At 39.0% G+C, this 19,484-nt stretch overlaps 1 protein-coding gene across 1 annotated transcript in view; it reads right to left on the bottom strand.

The window, feature by feature from the left end:
- Positions 1-19,484, bottom strand: part of tenm2a (teneurin transmembrane protein 2a) — a 346,633-nt gene that overhangs the window by 98,752 nt on the left and 228,397 nt on the right. The window contains exon 4 of the mRNA XM_014021396.1: positions 291-497. Within this exon, the coding sequence (XP_013876850.1) occupies positions 291-497 (207 nt within the window). The remainder of the gene's footprint in view (positions 1-290; positions 498-19,484) is intronic.

The raw sequence follows: 19,484 nt of genomic DNA, 5'->3' as shown, positions 1-19,484 counted from the left end.
GTTTGAGCCCAGGCTGCATCAAAAAGGTGTAAAGCGATTGCCAACTTTTTCAAAGTTTGCTCGCTGTGGCAATCCATGTAGAAGGGAAGAGCCAAAAATAAATATATAAACAAAAAATAATAAATAAATAAATAAATAGACAAAATTAAAATTTTACAAAACACTTTGAGACAGATCAGGAAATGGACACATGATGGAGTAGTGCAGTGACGCAGGAAACAAAAAGAATGCAAACAAAAACACAGGCACGTAAAAGAAACGATGGTGGAAACGGAGGCCTCACTTCTTACCCGTGGAGGAGGGCTGAGCTCGGAGCAAGTACGAATCATCTCGGTGGGGCTCCAGGTGAGAGTGGGTGGAGTTTTTCTCCAGCAGGGGCACCTGGCATTCCCTAATGAGCGGAGACGGGCCGGGGGAGGGGTGGTGGGGGGCCGACGAGGAGGACGGGAGGGATGGTGGGAGCAAGGTGGAGGAGGAGGTCGGAGGGAGTGGGCGACCTGGAGGATGGGAGGGACAGGAAGGACAAAAGAGGGGCAGAGAAGGGATGTTAGACAAAAACAGATGGCTGACAGTGACAGAGGTTTGCTCAAATGAGGCATGAATACCACAGGTGTGTGAAAAATCAGAAGCTCTTAAAAGGTCTGTTCATCTGGTTCCCAACCTATTGTACGCAAAGCCCCCCTTTCCATACCCCCCACCACAACCCCAGCATCCCCTCGCTACTCCCCACCTCTCCCAAATACACATTCAACAGTTATCGCTTTATCAAAATAACAAAAGAATAATGTAATAAGTACAAACTTTTATTTTGAAAAAGAAAAAAAGTATAAGTATTAACTTTTGTAAAGTTCATAGAGAGGAAAGTGATAAAGATGAGCGTTTTTRTTGAAAATCGGACATATTACACWCTGTATGTATTTTACACACATGTCAACCCCTTCAGGTGTTTACTTGTAGGACACTCAAAATTTATAATTTTTGGGAAAGGAGGACCTGGAGAGGTGGGGAACCTATTTGTAGCAGCAGCAGAGCAGATTGGGGGATGGTTATTTAATTTTATTTATTTATTTTTTTACAGCCTACAGTCTCTGAGATGTAAAATAATTTTGAAGCTGAGTATTTGGAAAGAGACTGCCCTATATATCCATATATCTGCAAAGTGGGGGAAAATCTTTGTAATTTACAAACAATTTGTACAACTTGACATGTATGATTTTCTCTCAAAACCCAAAGTTTAGAGAAATCCATTACAGTAAACCTAAATCATATTTTTTCCTGAGCGATTACAAAGTCAGCCTTTCTGATGGAAAGATCTGAAAGAGACAAAAATCTGCAACACTGAGAAAGAGCTGAGCTGCCGGCTGAACCCTCAGAACCATCGAGAGAACCTGTTACTAAACCCGTTAATGTTTTTTTTACAAACATGATAACAGCCAAATGAAGCAAGCTGGATCCAGGCCCAAAATGTTCCTCAAACTGATTAATAAACATCAGGTCTTCTAAAGGCTTTTTCAAGTGACAAACAGACACCAAATCTTTTATTTTTCACTCAGATGCAGTTAAAGACTGATTTGATCACAGTTTTCACAAGTTTTCCACAACTGCTAGTATCGCTGCTCTTCACTCTTTTTTCAGCTCTTCATATAAAAATGTGGGATAACTGCTGCTAAATCAACACAAACAAAAAAAAGTTGTTTCTTGTTGAACGGCAGCTAAAACTAGAGGACAAAACCGAATTTCAAAATACTTTACATATGTACATAAACCTAGACTAAAAGCCTGACAGTTAGCTGCATTTCAAAAGCACAAATTAAATGTTAGAAAAGAGCGCGAGTGCGTCTCGACGCTAACAAATCTAAAATTGAATTTGCTAGCAGAGTTATGAAATACTTCCACAACCAAAATGTCGCACAGACCCACTTTAACACGAATGGTTGGGAGAGGACCTACATCCATTGTTCGATCGTCCTCTACGCGAGTGAAACAAAAGAAAGTTAACCGTCAAGTCTTGAAATAGTCGGAGCCATGGGATGCGTGGACACAATCAGGCTGTCCCGCACACCAGAGGGATACGAAGAGACGGATGGAAAGAATTCACTCCTACTCTCCAAAGGTTTGGAATCAAGGACAAAGACAAATCTAATAAATTCTATTTAGAGACGGCTCAAAAAGTAGAATAATTATGGCTGCCGTATTTGCAGCTCAATCAATCAACAATAAGGGTAAGAATGAGGCCACTGAGTCCGGTTAATCCGCCGAAGGACTCAGGTTATTATGGCTACTAATTAGATGTCAACTAAAGASGCTCAAATGCTTATTGGCTCTTGATTTTACATTGGAAATTATAGCCAGAGGCACCTGTTATGTTTTCTTTATGCATATTTATTAATTGGCTGAGGAGTTYAAGTATCTGGGAGTCATATTTATAAGTGACGGTGGGATAGAAGAGGAGACAAACCAATGAAATGAGACTTTGCAGTATAATGGAGGTGTTGCTCCGGTTTGCCGCAGTGAAGAAGTTCAACTTAAATGTGAATCTCTTAATTTACCCATCGATGGGTCATACTTATGAATCATGTCTAAAAGGACAAGATCAGATAAAACTGCTGAAATGATTGGTTTTCATGAGGTGGTTTAGGCATGTGATTAGGCTCCCTCTGAAAATTTTATGTGCAAGTCCCACTGGGAGGAGACCACAAGGCAGACCCAGAACTTGTTGGATGAATTATCTAGTTTGGGAATGCCCTGGATCCCCCAGGAGGAGCTAAAGAGAGCAGCTGGGGAGAAGGATGTTAGCATTTCCCTCCCGAGCTTGTTACCTCTTTGACTGGACCTTGGAAAAAGCAGAACAAAAGAACAAACACTAACAGATCGATGGACTTTTTGTTTGGGAGCAATGAATTGTTCCTAGGTTTAGCAAACTTATTGCAGTCTTTTATTTACCAGAGCAAACATCACTGGGCGAACAAAGTTGCCAGCTTTTTATTTCTCATTTTTTTCTTTTAGGCTGGAACAAAAAATGATTAGAAACAAACCAAAAAGAAAGGAAGAAAACAATTAAGAAGCTGAAGAAAAGGAAGTGGCAGTTAAACATTTTGCACGAGCCCCATTTTTAAACAGATGCTTCATCAGAATCGGGTACAATTTTAATTTGACAGCATTCACCATGCCATCGCTCAGTATTGGCAGAAGTCAAAAGCTGCAAAAAAGCAATGATAGATGGAGAGGCTTCTTTAGGTGACTGTGCAATTCTGCTCGCAACAGAGAAACAACACATRGTCGAGGGAGGAGTGGGGGAAAATCAATGCAGATATCAGTAAAGGCACAAAACAGTCGGGCGTATCTGTTGGCTAACTCGCCCACTCGTGCTGCATCAAAATGAAACACATAAATCATTAATATATACATGTCTGACTATGGGTGTCTTCGCTGCTTTGTAGAAAGTTATTTGATCGAATCAGAGGCCGACTGATGCCTCTCGTCCCGCTGCCCTAGCTGCTCCACCTTGGAGCTTTGCATCACGGAAACCAGAGCTTGGATCGATCCGTAGCCCCACGTTAACTGCACCCCAGAGAGACAGCAGCCTCGTCTGCTGTTCAGGTATGTGCGCGCGCGCGCGTTCCTCTGTGTGTCCATACGGTCAATCTCATCACAGAGAAAAATGGATAAACAATGGCAAAGCAAACACTGTGGCTGACAGGAGGGAAAAGGAGACGAGAAAGGAGGGATGGCAAGAGACAAATGGGGAGGCGGGAGAGACGTTAAGGTCTCAAGGGTAGCCACAGAGARTAGAGACTAAAAGAGATTTAAGAGGAAAGAAATGAAAAGAGGTATAAAACAACAACCCAAACCTATTTATAAATAAAAATGGGAAAAATACACAATAGATGAGGGTATAATTTGAATAAGAGAAAAAATTAACCCTAAGTATGCATTTTTAATGACAGGGTAAAAAAATGAAATCTTGAGTGACATGCACTGGCCTGTGTCATGCCTTTGACATGCAACTTCAAACAATTTTAGTCATTGTATTGATTGAGGTGGAACCACTGAGATACAAAAAACACATTCAAACCGAATAGTTTTTGATTATGGCACTAATGTATCAGTCAATTCAAAGATCTTGAATAACTAACATGATTTATCACACTTTGGGAGGATTGTGATTTTTTTTTAACCGAACACAAAATAAAACAAACATGACTAAAGCTGGAAACATACTCCCTGCGAACTGCCGACGTCGGCACGGGTTGGCACAGTTTAATGACGAAAATTACGTCACCGGGCTTTGCAACGTCGTGTCGACAGTCCCTTTTGGCACAAGCCCCCGGCAGAACTTTTTGACCCCCATCCCTTGTCGATGGTAATGTGTGATCGGTCTGAACTGAAAGCGCTCGGACGCACACAGCAGAAGAAAAAAACAAAAACTCGCTTCTGACTAGAGCAGACTGTTTTGAGCAGTTTTAAAGATAGACAAACTGAGAAAAACTCATGCGTGTTTGTGCTGACGGCGCTATGCACTGCATTTACTTCAACCACTCGGTTAAAAAAGAAAAAAAAAAAAAAACCCGACTCGCTCCCCGAGCTGACCAGGAAGCAGAGTTTTATAAAGATAGTAAAACCGTGAAAAACTCATGAATGGAGATAAACAGACATAACAGATAAACAGGCACGGAGGAATCTGAAACTGTGGAGCTTTTTAACCAGGACAGATGTGGATAAAAATCCATTGGGTGAGTGACTTTTTTCCTGCATTGCTGTTGAGGGGAGAAATGCCATGCAGTGACGTATGTTTCAGCGGGAGGGAGGGGTTCCCCTGAGCTCGTCGACGCAGTGTGCAGGAACYATGAAAGGTCTGTGMGAAAACGACTGCCGAACAACCACGTGACCGCGCGTCGACCCGTCGGCGTCGGAGCGAGTATGTTTCCACCGTAAGGAGTGTTTTTGGKCTTTTAGTGATGAGCTGAAGGCACAGAGTCACAAAAAAGGCAGTAAAWTTCACGACAAAATGAGCATCACTTCTGTATGCACCACAGAACATTTTTTTCCTTATGAAGTGCTCTACTGATTGTTATAAGCCTGAATACAAGGACTAAATTTAAATCTTTAAGAATTCAGATCAATGCCAAAATGACCTTGCTACCGTTTCCTCATAACTTTTTTGACTTTTGTCATTAATACACTAAACCTGTCCTAACCTGCAGATCTTAAACCTCCTGTAATCCTCAGATGACTTACCTCAATCTGCAGAATTCTTACTTGTATTCTCCTGGATACCTACCTAAATACTTATTTTTATATATTTTACCTAAAACTCTGTTAAGCATTCGATGAACCCATAGCCTGGCAACTTACCCTAATTACCCAACTCTGACTCAGTGACCAGCAGTCACTTTTTACCAGCAAGTATATGCACCCATCTGGATGCTGWATGACATGCCCACATGGCAGACAGGTGTTCGGTATAAAGCTGGCACTGCTGGCATGGTGAGTGGTTTGTCAATTAAATGTGGGTCAGGTCTGTTAATGATACAACTGTTTTTATATGGAATGCCACAATGGGCCAAATTGTGGTTTGGTTTACGTGGCACTGGCCCATGCTTGAGCCACCTCTGGCAAACCACATGTGGGCCACCAAAGGATCATCATTTTTTCAGTGGCTGGACCGAGTTGTTAGTGCATTGTGTGGGTCGGACAAATTTTGCTATGTGGGTTCATTGCATCTGATGCAGTACATCTTAAATCACTTATGGATGCAATCAGGATCTCTGGTTACATTTATGCATCACCACACACAACACAAATTGAGAACCACCAACTCAATTTTAGGAGCTAATGAAGCAATACTTCCCCACTACCATCTAAAACCCCTCAAAAGACAGAACCTAAACTTAAAACCAAAAGTTCATGACCTGATCGACCTTGGCCAGACCTTCTTTGGGGTCTAGTCTCAACGACTGAACCACCAATCCAACCACGTCCAGAATTAAAGACATGTTCAACTCTAAAATCACTCCAGCCACTAACAAAATTTAAGCTTTGAACCTTTTAGTTACAACCATTGCTGAAAAAAGTATAGAGTTATTTATTGATGATTTATTTTGTTCCTAGGCTACAGAGATGAGATCGTAAATTTGTTTCTTGACTTTCAATCATCGGACTTAGGAGTCACTGAGATACAAAAAATGCTCTTAACCCAAGAATGACCTAAAAGGAAGTATAAGCCATGAACAAGTAGAAAAAAAAGGAAAAAAGTTGATCTCTCATTCCAGAAATGATGTTGTGAAAAGATTAGTATATTTCACAAGGCCTGTAATGAGGCTACTGGTGACAGCGGGCTATGAAAAATGCTCGCGTTTAAGACCATTTTACTGCTGTTGTGCGGCTTTATCACAACTTTGTGAGTCGGAACTTGTGCGCACGAGGTTATGTGTATGTGAGTGTGGTTATTAATATTTTAAATCACTTTAATTACAAAAAAGGAAAAATTGCACCAGTTGGCCAAAAGCAATTAAGGGAACTTTAATCTCCTTAGCAATTATGCTGTGGGGCATCCTTAACGCAGTCATTTCTGCCCGCTACATTTCTAGAAAGGTCAGTGAAAATTGCTTTGTGTTATTAGAACAAAGACTTGGCAATGAGCTCGCGAGGTTCTCTTGACAATTTGTTCGCTGCCATCCTTCAGCCCGCCTCCCTGGCCATCTGTATCCAGTCCTCTCTGTGCCCGTCTCTCACTTCGTGAATCTGACGTCCTCTCGCAAGTGTTGATTAGTGTGAAAAAAGTAGTGTATCATGCAGGGGGGGGGGGGGATTTGAGTCTGTAGCATTGTATTAAAAGCATTGCTGTCCCTTGTTGATTTGACTACAATGTTAAGAACACCAAACAAAACACAATCATGATTAGTTTGGTGTGAAGACACTTGCTTCTGTAAGTCAGGCAAGTGTTCGCTCAGCCTGTTGCTGCGCTGCCGCACGCCTTTACTGAATCATCTCATTGTAATTTTTGTATAATTCATCAGCGCTCCTCGAAGCCGTCCTTCGTCGCGTGAACACACGCTCCTCCGAGTACCCCCCCTCCTTTTTTCTGAGTGTCTGTCCTTCCGTCCTGCCTCAATCTGTCCATCCGTCCACCCATCTGGCGGAGGTGAGGAGCGCTAGGACGAGGAGAGGAAAGTGGAGTGGAGCGAGGGATGGAGCGACAGCTGGAGCCCAGTCAGACAAGGAGAAACAAATTACCCCTCTAACGAGAGCCATTCATCATCTCTTCATCTCTCCCTTCTTTTATCCCTCGCTTCTCGCACACCTCTCCACAAAGCACACCTGGATAGCAACTCGGAAAAAAAAGTAATATCTAACACACAGTTTTCGCTGACGTTACTCTCGTTTAGTCTCTATCGGTGGGGCTTGTGCTTCAAAGTCAGTCAGTCAAGTACACGCTTTTACAACGATAACAAAAAAAAAAAGAGAGTAAAAGTGGGGGCGTGGTGGTGGTGAGGGGTCCGACATGATAAGGCTGATGTGGAATGATAGACGCGTGAGCTGCAAGAGCGAGAGAAGAGAGGCGACGTAGCTGCGCTGGCACATGGAGAGACTCATTACCATGGCTGCTGTCATCACAGATGTTGGACTGAGGGGGAGCTGTCAGTCAGTGTGGGAGTCTAACTGTACACAGAAATGTGTGTGTGTGTGTGTGTGTACGTGTGTGTTAGTGCCTGACAGTATACTGGGGGCTATTTAGACAGCTGCTGACACAACGAGCCCTTTTCTCTATTTAGTGCAGTCTGTCTCCTCCATCTCAATTTCTTTTCCCGTCTCCCCCCACCACGTTTTTTTCTTTCACGCAAGGCTTTTCCTCCTCTCCCTCCCTTATTCATTGCTTTGTAATATTTTAGATTGAGTTAAAACTGGATCACTTGTTGCCTTTATGTGTCAGCAACAAATGGATCCAGGAACGTTTCAAACTCATTTGCCCTGTGCTCGGAAATGCCTCTTCTTACCCTTTTCCCTTTTCTTGTGTAATCTGCTGCAGAGAATGAGCGACACGGTGAGCAAAGAGGAAAAGGACAGACGAGTGATATGATTCAACAGACGTGTTTTTAATTATAAAAGGTTGGGCTCTTGTAGCCCAAAGAGAAGATTGTATCATGGGCTGTTTTTTTGATGTGTAACAGTGTCTGGGTTCTTCCCTTGCCTGAAGGTCTCTCTCTCTCTCTCTCTCTCTCTCTCTCTCTCTCTCTCAAAAAAGTGCCACTTTCAGCTTTACAGAATTCTTTGAGAGTGAAATTTGAGGCTTTTTATTTAAATGACTTACAGATCGTCATTTAGGACATCAGATTTCAACAAATGTCCCTGAAATGTCAAATTGCTAATTTTATGTAAGTACATTTGAGCAAGTGCGTAACTGTATGTCTACCATTTGGGGGTGGGGGTAGGAGATTATGCTCTCTAGCTATTTATTTATTTATTTATTTATTTAATCATTTACTTTTGTAAAATGATTCAGGATAATTTGGGGTTAAATATATTGTGCTGTTTTTACTGTGGTTTATTCAACTTTCCTGTTTTCTTTGTAGTTACTCCGCATCTTTTCTGTTCTAAATCAGTTCAACAGTTAGGAAAAGGTTTACTTTTTTACCCATTCATTCAAATAGCAACAAATATTTCACATTTTTAGGATGAATTGTACTGGACGATATGCCTAAATCTCTTCATTTTCCTAGAGTATGTATTTACCTGGTGCTRTGCAGCTTTATCCAGTTATTTTCTATTGTCTTTGAGCAAATGATGTCATGTTATTGGGGGGTATTGACTGGATCAAATTAATGTTTGGGTCATAACCCCCCTAACCGCCCCCCCCCCACACACAAATTACGCCCATGCATTTGAGCAATTAATGTGTCAGTGTTAGATCAGTCAGTTTGGTTTACTATTAAGAAAACATTTCAATTTTAGCCATCAACCACAAATGTTAGTTAACTCTCTCTGATAATAAACTGCTTTTTATGCGGTCTCAGTAAAAACACATATTAAAGGTAATAAAGGCAACAAATAAAGACCTAAGATAAAACAACCTACCCACTCACCAACATCTTTGAAAAAAAATATACCCAGAAAGAAAAGGGTGTTTAATTATGGCACARAATGTATCAGTCAATACAAAAATCTTGAATAAGTAACATGATTTATAATTTTCTTTGGAAACATCATGAAATAATTGAATTGAAAATGAACACAAGACAAAACAAACATGACTGGCCAGGAGGAGTGCTTTTGGGCTTTTAGCGATGAGCTGAAGGCACAATGTCACAAAAAAAAAGAAACTAAAACTCACGACAAAATGAGCAACACTTCTAAATGCACAGCAGAACAAATAATTTTTTTCTGACGAAGTGCTCTCAGGATTGTTAAAGGAATAAAACATGACTAATTGTAAATCCTCAAGTATTTAGATCAATGCCAAAATGATCTTGGCTCGTCACCCTTTTTCTAGTAACTTTTGTCATCGCAGTCACGATTTTTGTTTGCAGCCATTCAAAACGGTGASTGAGCATCACGCAGACAGTGTTGAGCCTAAATAGACCACATAACAAGCCTGAAGGCTGAGCTCTGGCATGATTTTAGTGTTTACTGTTCTCTGGCACAATTCGCCATGGTTAACGAGGTAAATCCATCAACTCATAACAAGAGATCAGTAAATGGTCCCTTTTTGAGTGAATTCCACCACACTTCTAAAAAAGTATGTACAATAATTTAGATCATCATATGAGGGGAATTACACAGGAGTAATATGAACTACTATCAACAGAAAATAAAATAAAGTTTACAAGATATGTTGTATAATTTGTTAATTGTGCCATTACATGAATGACATAAGAAAGGACAAACCACAAAACCCACAGCTAAATGGGAGCTGTTTAGTGTTCAATACTGAGTGTAACACTGGCTTCTTCTTATTGACTTATTTTGGTTATGAGTTATGTAAATGTATACAGTGCACAAACACACACAGAGCTTGCATTGATAAACAGACACCATTATTGGAAAAAAAATGTATAATGCATCACAGGACTTAAAAAAAACAAAATGAAGTGTTTATATACTTAAAAGTTGTGTATGAATACGCAATCAAATATTTTGTCTTGTTTGGACTTGTTCAAGCTTCACTTTCATATCACTAAGTTATAAATGGGGGAAAAAATAACATTTTTAAATGAACGCAGACCACTGACTGCCTTGCACGTGCGTGATGGAGACGACTCCATCGCACAACAGAATTCAGCTCAGTATCTGTAAAATGAACTGATTTACAGCCATTTCTGTGTTTGCTGAAGTTGATGAGCTTCGGCGGCCATTTTGAATTGGATTCATTTCAAAAGTTAAACACTTAAAGGAGAACATTTTACGATTACTTTCTGAGAGTTTCAATCAAATCTGTTGGGTCATTCATGAGATATTTTGTTAACAGACAAACACAATACATCTCTGCATCACCTCACCATCACACCTATTTGTACTTTGAAACCACATTGCAGTGGAATATGTCTGATGATGCAACTAAGTCATATTGCATCGTCTCACAAATGCAAACATGTTGAAATTTGAAGTTTGCTGTTAATCATAAGTAGCTACTTTTTTATTTTATTTATTTATTTACCGTTATTCTACCAGGCAAGTCCCCATTGAGATCTCAGATCTCTTTTTCAAGGGAGGCCTGGGCCTGAAGGCAACCTATTGTACATGTTTTGGGGGGGTGGGGGAAACCGGCGTACCCAGAGAAAACCCACACAAGCACGAGGAGAACATGCAAACTCCGCACAGAAAGACCCCAGGTCCGAACCGGGGATCGAACCCAGGACCTTCTTGCTGTGGGGTGTCGGTGCTAACCACTGAGCCGTTGTGCTGCCAACTTCACTYTTTTTGCTTACTTATGTAGCTATACTACTCATTTAATACAAAATAAATACAAAAACAAATGGATTTCCATAAAGATTACAATTTTATAAAGGTATTTACAAAGGTGAAGAATATGCACTACTTTGAATAAACCCTCCAGGATTCCCACATGTGATGTGAGATGTCCGACCTCAATTCTGTCCTCAAATCTAAAGCCCATTTTTCCATTTTAAAAAGAGGAAAGATGCCGACAAACCTCACCGGACACAACACTATGCACTCAACCTTTTCACCCGGACACACAAATGCACTCCAAGATCTATCTGCATGTGCTAATTGAAACACGGCTCCCTGACGCACACGTGCACACGCACACGCTCGTGTGCATTCGCAGCCGTTCGGAGCATTAGGATGCTACGGCACAGTCATGTTGTCTACTGTCTAAGATGTCCACAGTGTGACTCRGGGCAACCGTGGAGGCTGCATTACCATATAAATTACATCCATGTTGCTGCTGCTGCTGAGGATTGATGGTATTGTTATGGATTCTACACGTTGGACCCTCACTGAAAACAATCGAATGAAAATAGCCTCCTCCTACAAATATAAATACAAACACGCGCACGGGTCCATGAACAAGCACACTTGGCTAATAGTGCGCGCGCATGCAGACGCTATGTGGAAACACATAAAACCGGAAGGACCCTCGACCCAAGGTGCAGAGGGAGGGGAACCTCTCTGCTCAACCTTTCACTCCCTGTGAACAGCTCTGTAATGGAGCTCTGCAGAGGGGGAAATATCTGGGTGAAAAAGGTCCCTGTTCCAGTGTGTGCGTGAGCGACTAGGAAAACCTGAACCCATCTGGTTTCTGTTTAAACTACGTTTTTCTATGGCAACTAAAAACATCCATCTGAAAGGACAAAAAAATAAAAAATAAAACGATAAATCAGAAAGAAAATAATGGCGTAAAATGTTGTGTCGCATTATGCAAAACCTCAGAGCAACAGCAACTTTAAAAAATACCAAAGGTTGTCCTCAGTACCAGTTTTGTCTTTTTATAAAAACATACAGTGACAGCTGAAGTTCTGAAAGAAACATTTTTTCTACCTAAAACACTGACGTTATATGTAGTTAGTGGTTTACATGGTTGTATAGTTTAGAGTTTTTAAATGAGGTACTGAGGAGATGGCAGCAGTCAATATATTAGCTGCAGTAGATAGTTTTACAACAACAGTTTGGAGAAACTGTTTATTTTTGATAATAGTGAGTAGCTAACAGCTAGTTCTAACAGGGCAAAAATAAAAGTGGATTTCTTAAAACAACTCCAATCTCAAAAATTTCACAAAGTTTCAGAAAAATAAATTACTTATTTATAATGAAGAATGTGTCAGTCAGTTAACATGACTCATTGGAAAACAAAAAGTTTTAAGCTTACTAAAAATAATAAATAAAAAAAACCAACATTTTCACGAACCACTTAAGATTAGAACAATTTTAATATGACATATTTTTTAGTCTCAGAAGTCTAAACTCAGATCTGGGAATGACTCACAATGAGTCACTTTCAACCTTACTGTAAATGTGTTACATGTCAGAAAATCAGTAGAACTAATTGTTGTGCCCATTAACCAGGCTAACAAATTTTAAGCATTACAATAATTTAGTTTTATACATTCAACAATGGGGGGACGATGACAAGCTGTTAGCTCATCAGTCTGGTTAGAATTAACTTCTATTTCGTCACATTGGGCCTCATGCAAGAACCGTTCGTACGCACAGGTTTGTTCTTAAGTTGTGCGTACGAGTGATTTAGGAGAATTTGTGGCATTCACCAAAGTTTTCGTATTCTAAGATTTTTTTAGATATGAACAACGTTTCGGTGCGTTACGGTGTGGCTTCAGAGTRAATGAAAATGATTTAACACAGTTGTTTATACTTTTAGCAGCTCTTTTTATTCCACAGCTGACCTGCTAAAAATGACAGATTTTCTTTTCTGGATCTCTGACAGACGGACTTCAATCTCAGAACTCGTAAAGTTCTTCTTTTTAATTTTCGCTGTCATTTTTCATGAATGAACACTTCCTTGTATCTGAGGCAGGAAACAGCCTTATATGGTGTTTTTGGGGTGGTAATTATGCTAATCTCCTCTCGCGTGCACGAGCAGCTGGATACGAACAGGTGTAATTTACGCAGCTCATTTAAACACTTTTCCTGAAGATAGAAGAGTTTGTTGAATCTGACGTGACGTATGAACCCTTTGTACGAACAAAAGTAAGAGAAATTTAGGATAAGAATACGAACATGTTCTTGCATGAGGCCCAATGAATCTTGTTTTAAAAAGCAATCTACACCAGATAAGATATTTACTGTTCTTTAGCTTCCCACAGAAATTTACTTATAGAAAAAAAAAACCTGAGTGATGGTAAAAATAGTACTTGGCCTTAGCAAAGGCACAAACAAAACAAAAACTATGATCTTAACATTTTATGATTGCCTTTTGAACAAAGAGAAACTTTTAGACAAGGCAAATGAGTGACAGAAAGCACAACAAATTATTTGCAGTATACCTGGACAYGGATAAGAAGAGATTTTGAATACCGGTACTTCTGCATAAATGAATTTTTACATGTGCCTCTGCAAAAATGTTGATTTAAATAAAAAAAATGTGCTGGATAAACCTAAAAATTTTTACTCAAAGATAATGAAGATTCCGCAACACTTCTGCTAAATACCAAGGCAAAAATTAATAATAGTTTATTGCTCAGTTCCAGACAAATTCAAAGATAAACTCCTAAATGTTAGTCATTGAAGCTTAAATTGCATGTTTACTCCAAGTGAAGACACCCTACATTTACTGCCTGATTATACTTTTGTCTCCGCTTCTCTCTTCTGTGGTGGGTAGAAAATCTCTTTGCATCAGCCCACAATTCTTGAAATGCAGGAAGACAATGCCCGGTCCAAAACAAAGCAATCATCCAAACATAGAAAAATACAGTTATCAAGAATCAAATGCATATGGAATTGTTCATGAAAAGAAGCATTAAAAATGAAAACAAAGAAAAAAAAAGCTCACACAATACAGAAGCACACCGTTTACCCACGTATCTTATAGAGGCACTCACTTTTATGTTCACACACACAAAGGTTTCCACACAAACACCTGYTGATCAGCAGGGCGCCTCTGAACCTCTTGCCAAGTGCAACAGTTGCAGAAATATAGTTCAGAAAAAAAAACTGCTGAAAACAATAAAAGAACTGTAGTTAAAAAGAAGGAATATTTGAAATAATTTTCATTTGTTGCTACTAAAASCGAGTGAAAAAGAAAAAAATAAGCTTGCACAGGTAAAATATCCCATGAACCACCKTACAGTTTTTAATGAAACTCTCAGGAGATAATCAGTAATGTACATAAAGCTTAACTCTAACTCAGCCTGATTCAAGATGGCTTCCACAGCTGGTTGACATTAGAATACACATAAACTATAACTCAGTCAGTTCTTACAAATACACTTGCACCTGCAATAAATCTTATACCACTGGAAAACTTGTTAATTTTTTTTAAAATGGTGCCACATTTGTAAGGAAYATACATTTGTGGGATGAGCTGAGTATGTGTTGCGCACATGAAAAATTAGCTAAATTATTTTCTGCTACTGGCAAACAGCTTATTTTGCTGTTGTTACTGACACCTGTTTTGAGCTTTTGGTACCCCCAGGTGTTGCCAATCAGGTGCCTCCAATAAGATTTCTTGCAAAGCATTGTTACAACAACAAAATCTACCAATCACAAATTTCTTTACTTTTTATGCTAAGTTTATACTATGCTAAAATTTAAAACATACTCAAACATAGCAACACATTGTGTGACATCTTTCTAACTATTGGCATCAACCCTGTTTGTTTGTTGGCAAAATATGTCATGAAATCCATAGATTTTAYGGAAAACTTCGGAAAGTAGCTGCKTGATGTACTTAACCWCGCCTAATTAGTTTTTAGAATTCAGAATAGCTGCTACACCATACCAACCATGGAAAACACAAAGTTGATCATAAGTCAGTCAGTTTGACCTAAATTGGGTTAAAAATTTGGTGCAGTAGAGGCCGAGTCATCCTCAGTGCAAACTCAGAGCACTAACAGACAAACTCGTAATGACCAGAGGTCATAGACTTAATATACATCACCAGACTGAGCCCTGCCCATACCGTCCACTGGTAGCGTCTGTGACAGCATGGAGGGGCAGAAATGGCGTCCAAAAAGGGCAACATCCTACAGCCTCCATAGAAAATGTTCTCTGGTTAAGGCTGAGTCACACTACAAGATTTTAAAACAGTTGGCCAATTTTCAAAGACTGATAGAGCCCACACATGAGGATAAAAAAATCATGGATATACCAGGTTTGGTCCTACAGTGTGTGGTGTACAGCCACACAGCAAGAGACAACACACCACACACGAAAAGATATTTCATTCATGAATATTCAGATATCAGATATTAAATCAAGTAAGACTTCCTGAAATCTCGCGAGAATTCAGATGTCVGASGAAAAATCTCACGTGACCTCCAGAGAGACGTGAGTTCAGAGTAAATAAACAATTGCAACAAGGAAAAAACAAATACTGATCGTTTGTGGACTATTTTTACCTGAGGAAAAACAGTTCCATAGGACTTTTAACATCCAGCAGACTTTCTCATGAGTCATGACAGTTTTTTTGTCTTCTGTATTTTGGAATCCCCTTCGTGTTTACGTCACCTCGCTTTCTGATTGGTTACACGTCTCATTCATCAGTCTGAGAGCTCAGTTGAACACTACACACACTGTGATATCAGGCCAAAATATCAAACATGTTGAATATCCCCAATTTGAGGTCGGAGCGGCCCCAACGTCCTTCCAAGCCGACTAGATCACTCTTAACTCACCACCCACGGTGCGAATATCTGCTATGATGATCTTTAGAGCCATCACRATAATCTGGACTTCCTTGAGATCGTCGGAAGGGCAAAAATCGGCCTGATTTTCTTGTAGTGTGACTCAGGCCTTATAGGATGAAACTTGTCTCTATTAGCTAACATCTTCTCAACAGGTCAGGTTCCTCTAACAGAAACCTAAAAATACTCACATTTATAATATTATTTTACACTCTGTAGGCCTAAATATTAATCAGAGTACAAAGTAATATTTAATAGTTTGTGTTAAGTTGTAGCATAATTCAACAGTGCTAAACTCTGTTTATATGCTCCACAAGCTAATATCTGCTAACCAGTTCAATAAATAACAGTGATTACATGGACTTTATAAGATTATTTTAATTTTAAACTGTTACATTATGTTCTGCTCAGATCACATTGAGCTAAATAAGATMAAATCTGCTGACTTGTGTTGTAAAATGAGACGTTTTCCTGTTTATCTTCTGTTAATAAATCYATAACACAAACAGCTTTTCTGRCATTATTTAAAACATTASATAGATTATATAAACTGCAAAATATCAATAATAATTGGATTAATATTATTGTTAATAGTTTTTATGATTTCTACATTTTCAGTCCTTTTTTTCTGCTCTGTTACATGTACAGTAATGGGAAATCCAGACTCTTGACCGTTTTGCTTTAGCCGTTAGCTTCACCAGCCGATCACACGGTCACGAGGTTTCTGCTCACTCAAGCTGTTCTATATAAACTCCTTGCCAGAGGTATATTAAGTACTTAAAATAAATACAGTAACTAAGTAAAAGTGAAAATAATTTAACAGAAAATTACTTAGGTAAAAAATTATTTCATTGATAAAAAATTACTTAAGTAAAAGTCATTAAAACTTCTCACAATAATAGGGCCATGCTCTAAGAAATGAAGTGTTGAATTTACTTAACCAAACTGGTTCCACTTAACAGAGTTAAGTCAGTTGGGTGCATAAACAACTCATTTCATGATGATTTATGGTCATAGTTAAATTTGTAACATGTAACAAGCTGTTACATTTTAACTTAAAGAAATAAAAGTGTTGTATGTTTCGAATGTAACATAATAAATTAAACGTTGCAATAAAAGATATTTTGAAAAATTACAAATCCTCAAAAAAAATTAAGTACCGTAACAAGGTAAATGTAATTAGTTACTACACCTCTGACAATGATATTTACAAAAAAAAAAATAGGATCTTAGTCTAAAACTCTGGCATGAAAGGTCAGACGGATTATTCCATGGGGGCTTTAATGCTTTGATCTGTTCACTCAGTACTGTTGTTAGGATTGTTAAGATGAATATCAGCTTCACCTATATCTGTCTGACGCTGCATCATGTAAAATGCATGTGTGTTCTTGTGAGAAGGATGAGTCAGCGCTACTGAAGATAAGCACACACAGCTCCTGCTCTCCTTGATCAGCTGTAAGAGACATGATGCATTTAGAGCCGATGGATAATGACTATATGGGGCCCGTTGCTGAGAGAAAGCTCTCCTCTCTTTGATGTTCTGCTGACTCTATTTATAGAAGGAGCAGAAAAAAAGGGAGACTGAGAGCTGGGAAACACAGTAAAACACATTTTGTTCTTCATAACTCGCCTGCTGTTGAGCACGGTGAGCTTTCAGCAAGAACAGGGCCCAAAGTCGGCTCCGTCCGGGCAAAATGYATAACCTTTGCACACCAGCTCGTGCCACTTAGCTCTGGGTTTGACCGCTCTGAGAAACACTGCACCATGAGGGGGTGGTTTACGTCATTTGACACGCTGAAACTCTTGCTTTTGACCTATTTACAGTTTAGCAAGAGCTGATAAAAGAATCAAAACATAGTGTGAAAAAGTCTTGCCTGCCACCCAAAGGCAATTATGCTTTTGCTCAAGTCTGCATGTATGTGTGTTGTGTTAGCAAAATATCTCATGAACCTCACAACAAACTTTAATGAAACTCTCAGAAGTTTATCACTGAATGTAATTTAAAGATGTCCACCACAGCTAATTAACTAAAAAAGTGTTGACTTAGTCAGTTTTGCAGGTTTTGTACTAAAACTTTGTGTGGTATTTGCTGGGAGTGATCCCCTACACATACTCTTACAACTAATATTTTCAAAAGAAACATGTTTTTAAAACTTTGTTAGAATCAATTCTGGTGGCAAAATATTTCATTAATGAATATATGGATCTTGATGAAACTTTCAGAATTTAATCATTGGATGTACAACGAGTTAACTTTTGATATTCACTAAAGCTATCAGATCTGACCAAAACAGGAAACTGGCTATACTGGGTCAGTTCTAACGATACTGACCTCACATTGAGAAGGTGTCATTCAGTATAAGATCATGAATAATGTTGTTTTAAGGCAGGGGTGTCCAATCCCAGTCCGCCATCCAGCATGTTTTCCTGTCCCCTGCTCACACCTGATTTGCCTGACTGGATGATTAACAGGCTTCTGCAGAACTTGAAGAGGTAGATCAATCACTGACTCAGGTGTGTTTGAGCAGGACAAGTAAAGCTCGCAGGACAGCGGACCAGAACCTTGAGGACCTGTTTTAAGGTTTGATCTAAGCAGCTATAACTTTATCATTTTGTCAAAATAATGTACTTTAATTCAAGGAATAAAACTATGGAATAATTTGGGGAGTGATGTAAAAAACGCAGGATCATTGTGTACATAAAATGATAAATGATAAATGAAAATGATAAAAGTTGGTTTGCTAAAGAAATACGAAACAGTATAAGGTGTATCTATAGAAATTGTTGTTGTTCTACAGGTATTTGATGTTCTTGTCTTTTGTTTTGTTAATAACACAGATTTTTTTTGTTATATGAACTTATTCTAGAAAAAAAGGGGCAGATGTTATAAGATTTGTTTCTTCTCTCTGCTGCCTTTCATTTCATTTTATTTGTATTTTCTTTTTTATTGTACACAGAATTTTGTTTTTTGAATGAATAAAGTTTGAAATAAAATAAATGAAATAAATATTCAAACCATATGACAGCAGATGTGTTGTTTATTCCTTTATACTGGTGCATAAATGATGATCAGAACGACTTTAGTTTGAAACTAATAACGTGTTCAAGTGAAAACAGTCTAATAATCCAGTCTAATAATCCTCTAATAAGTCTAATAATCCAGTCTAATAATCCAGTCTAATCATTCAGTCTAATAATCCAGTCTAATAACCCTCCACAGCTGACCCACCTTGACTCCTTGCTCAGTAGCCACCTGCCTCTTGTCGTCTTCATCTGACTTGTTCCCGACTAGAATCTTCTGGATTTTATCCGGAGCGTACTGTCAGGGTTTGGAGGTTCACAGAGAGTCGACGAGGAGAAGAGAAACAACATTAAAGAGATAAGAGGAGGGATTTCAACACAACACAGGAGCGGCGGCCATCAGGAAATGAGAGCGGGATTAAAAGAAAGAAGCAGGAGAGCACGTTCAGACTGCCACACAGGAAGTCAGGCTCACAATAACACAACTAATTCAATAAGAAACATATGAGAGTTTTAAAAACACAAAACTGAGAGAAAAGCTTTAAGAAAAAGAGTTGTCTCTGTTTTTCTCTTCACTTCAAAAAAGTCACTGATGATGAAGAAATAAATAAACTAAATAAACTAATATTTGGTTTCGTTTTCTAT

The sequence above is a fragment of the Austrofundulus limnaeus genome, unplaced genomic scaffold, assembly GCF_001266775.1.
Source record: "Austrofundulus limnaeus strain Quisiro unplaced genomic scaffold, Austrofundulus_limnaeus-1.0 Scaffold291, whole genome shotgun sequence".
NCBI classification, from domain to species: Eukaryota; Metazoa; Chordata; class Actinopteri; order Cyprinodontiformes; family Rivulidae; genus Austrofundulus; species Austrofundulus limnaeus.
The sequence above is the reverse complement of the archived record's forward strand: the minus strand, read 5'-3'. Positions and strand labels throughout refer to the sequence as shown.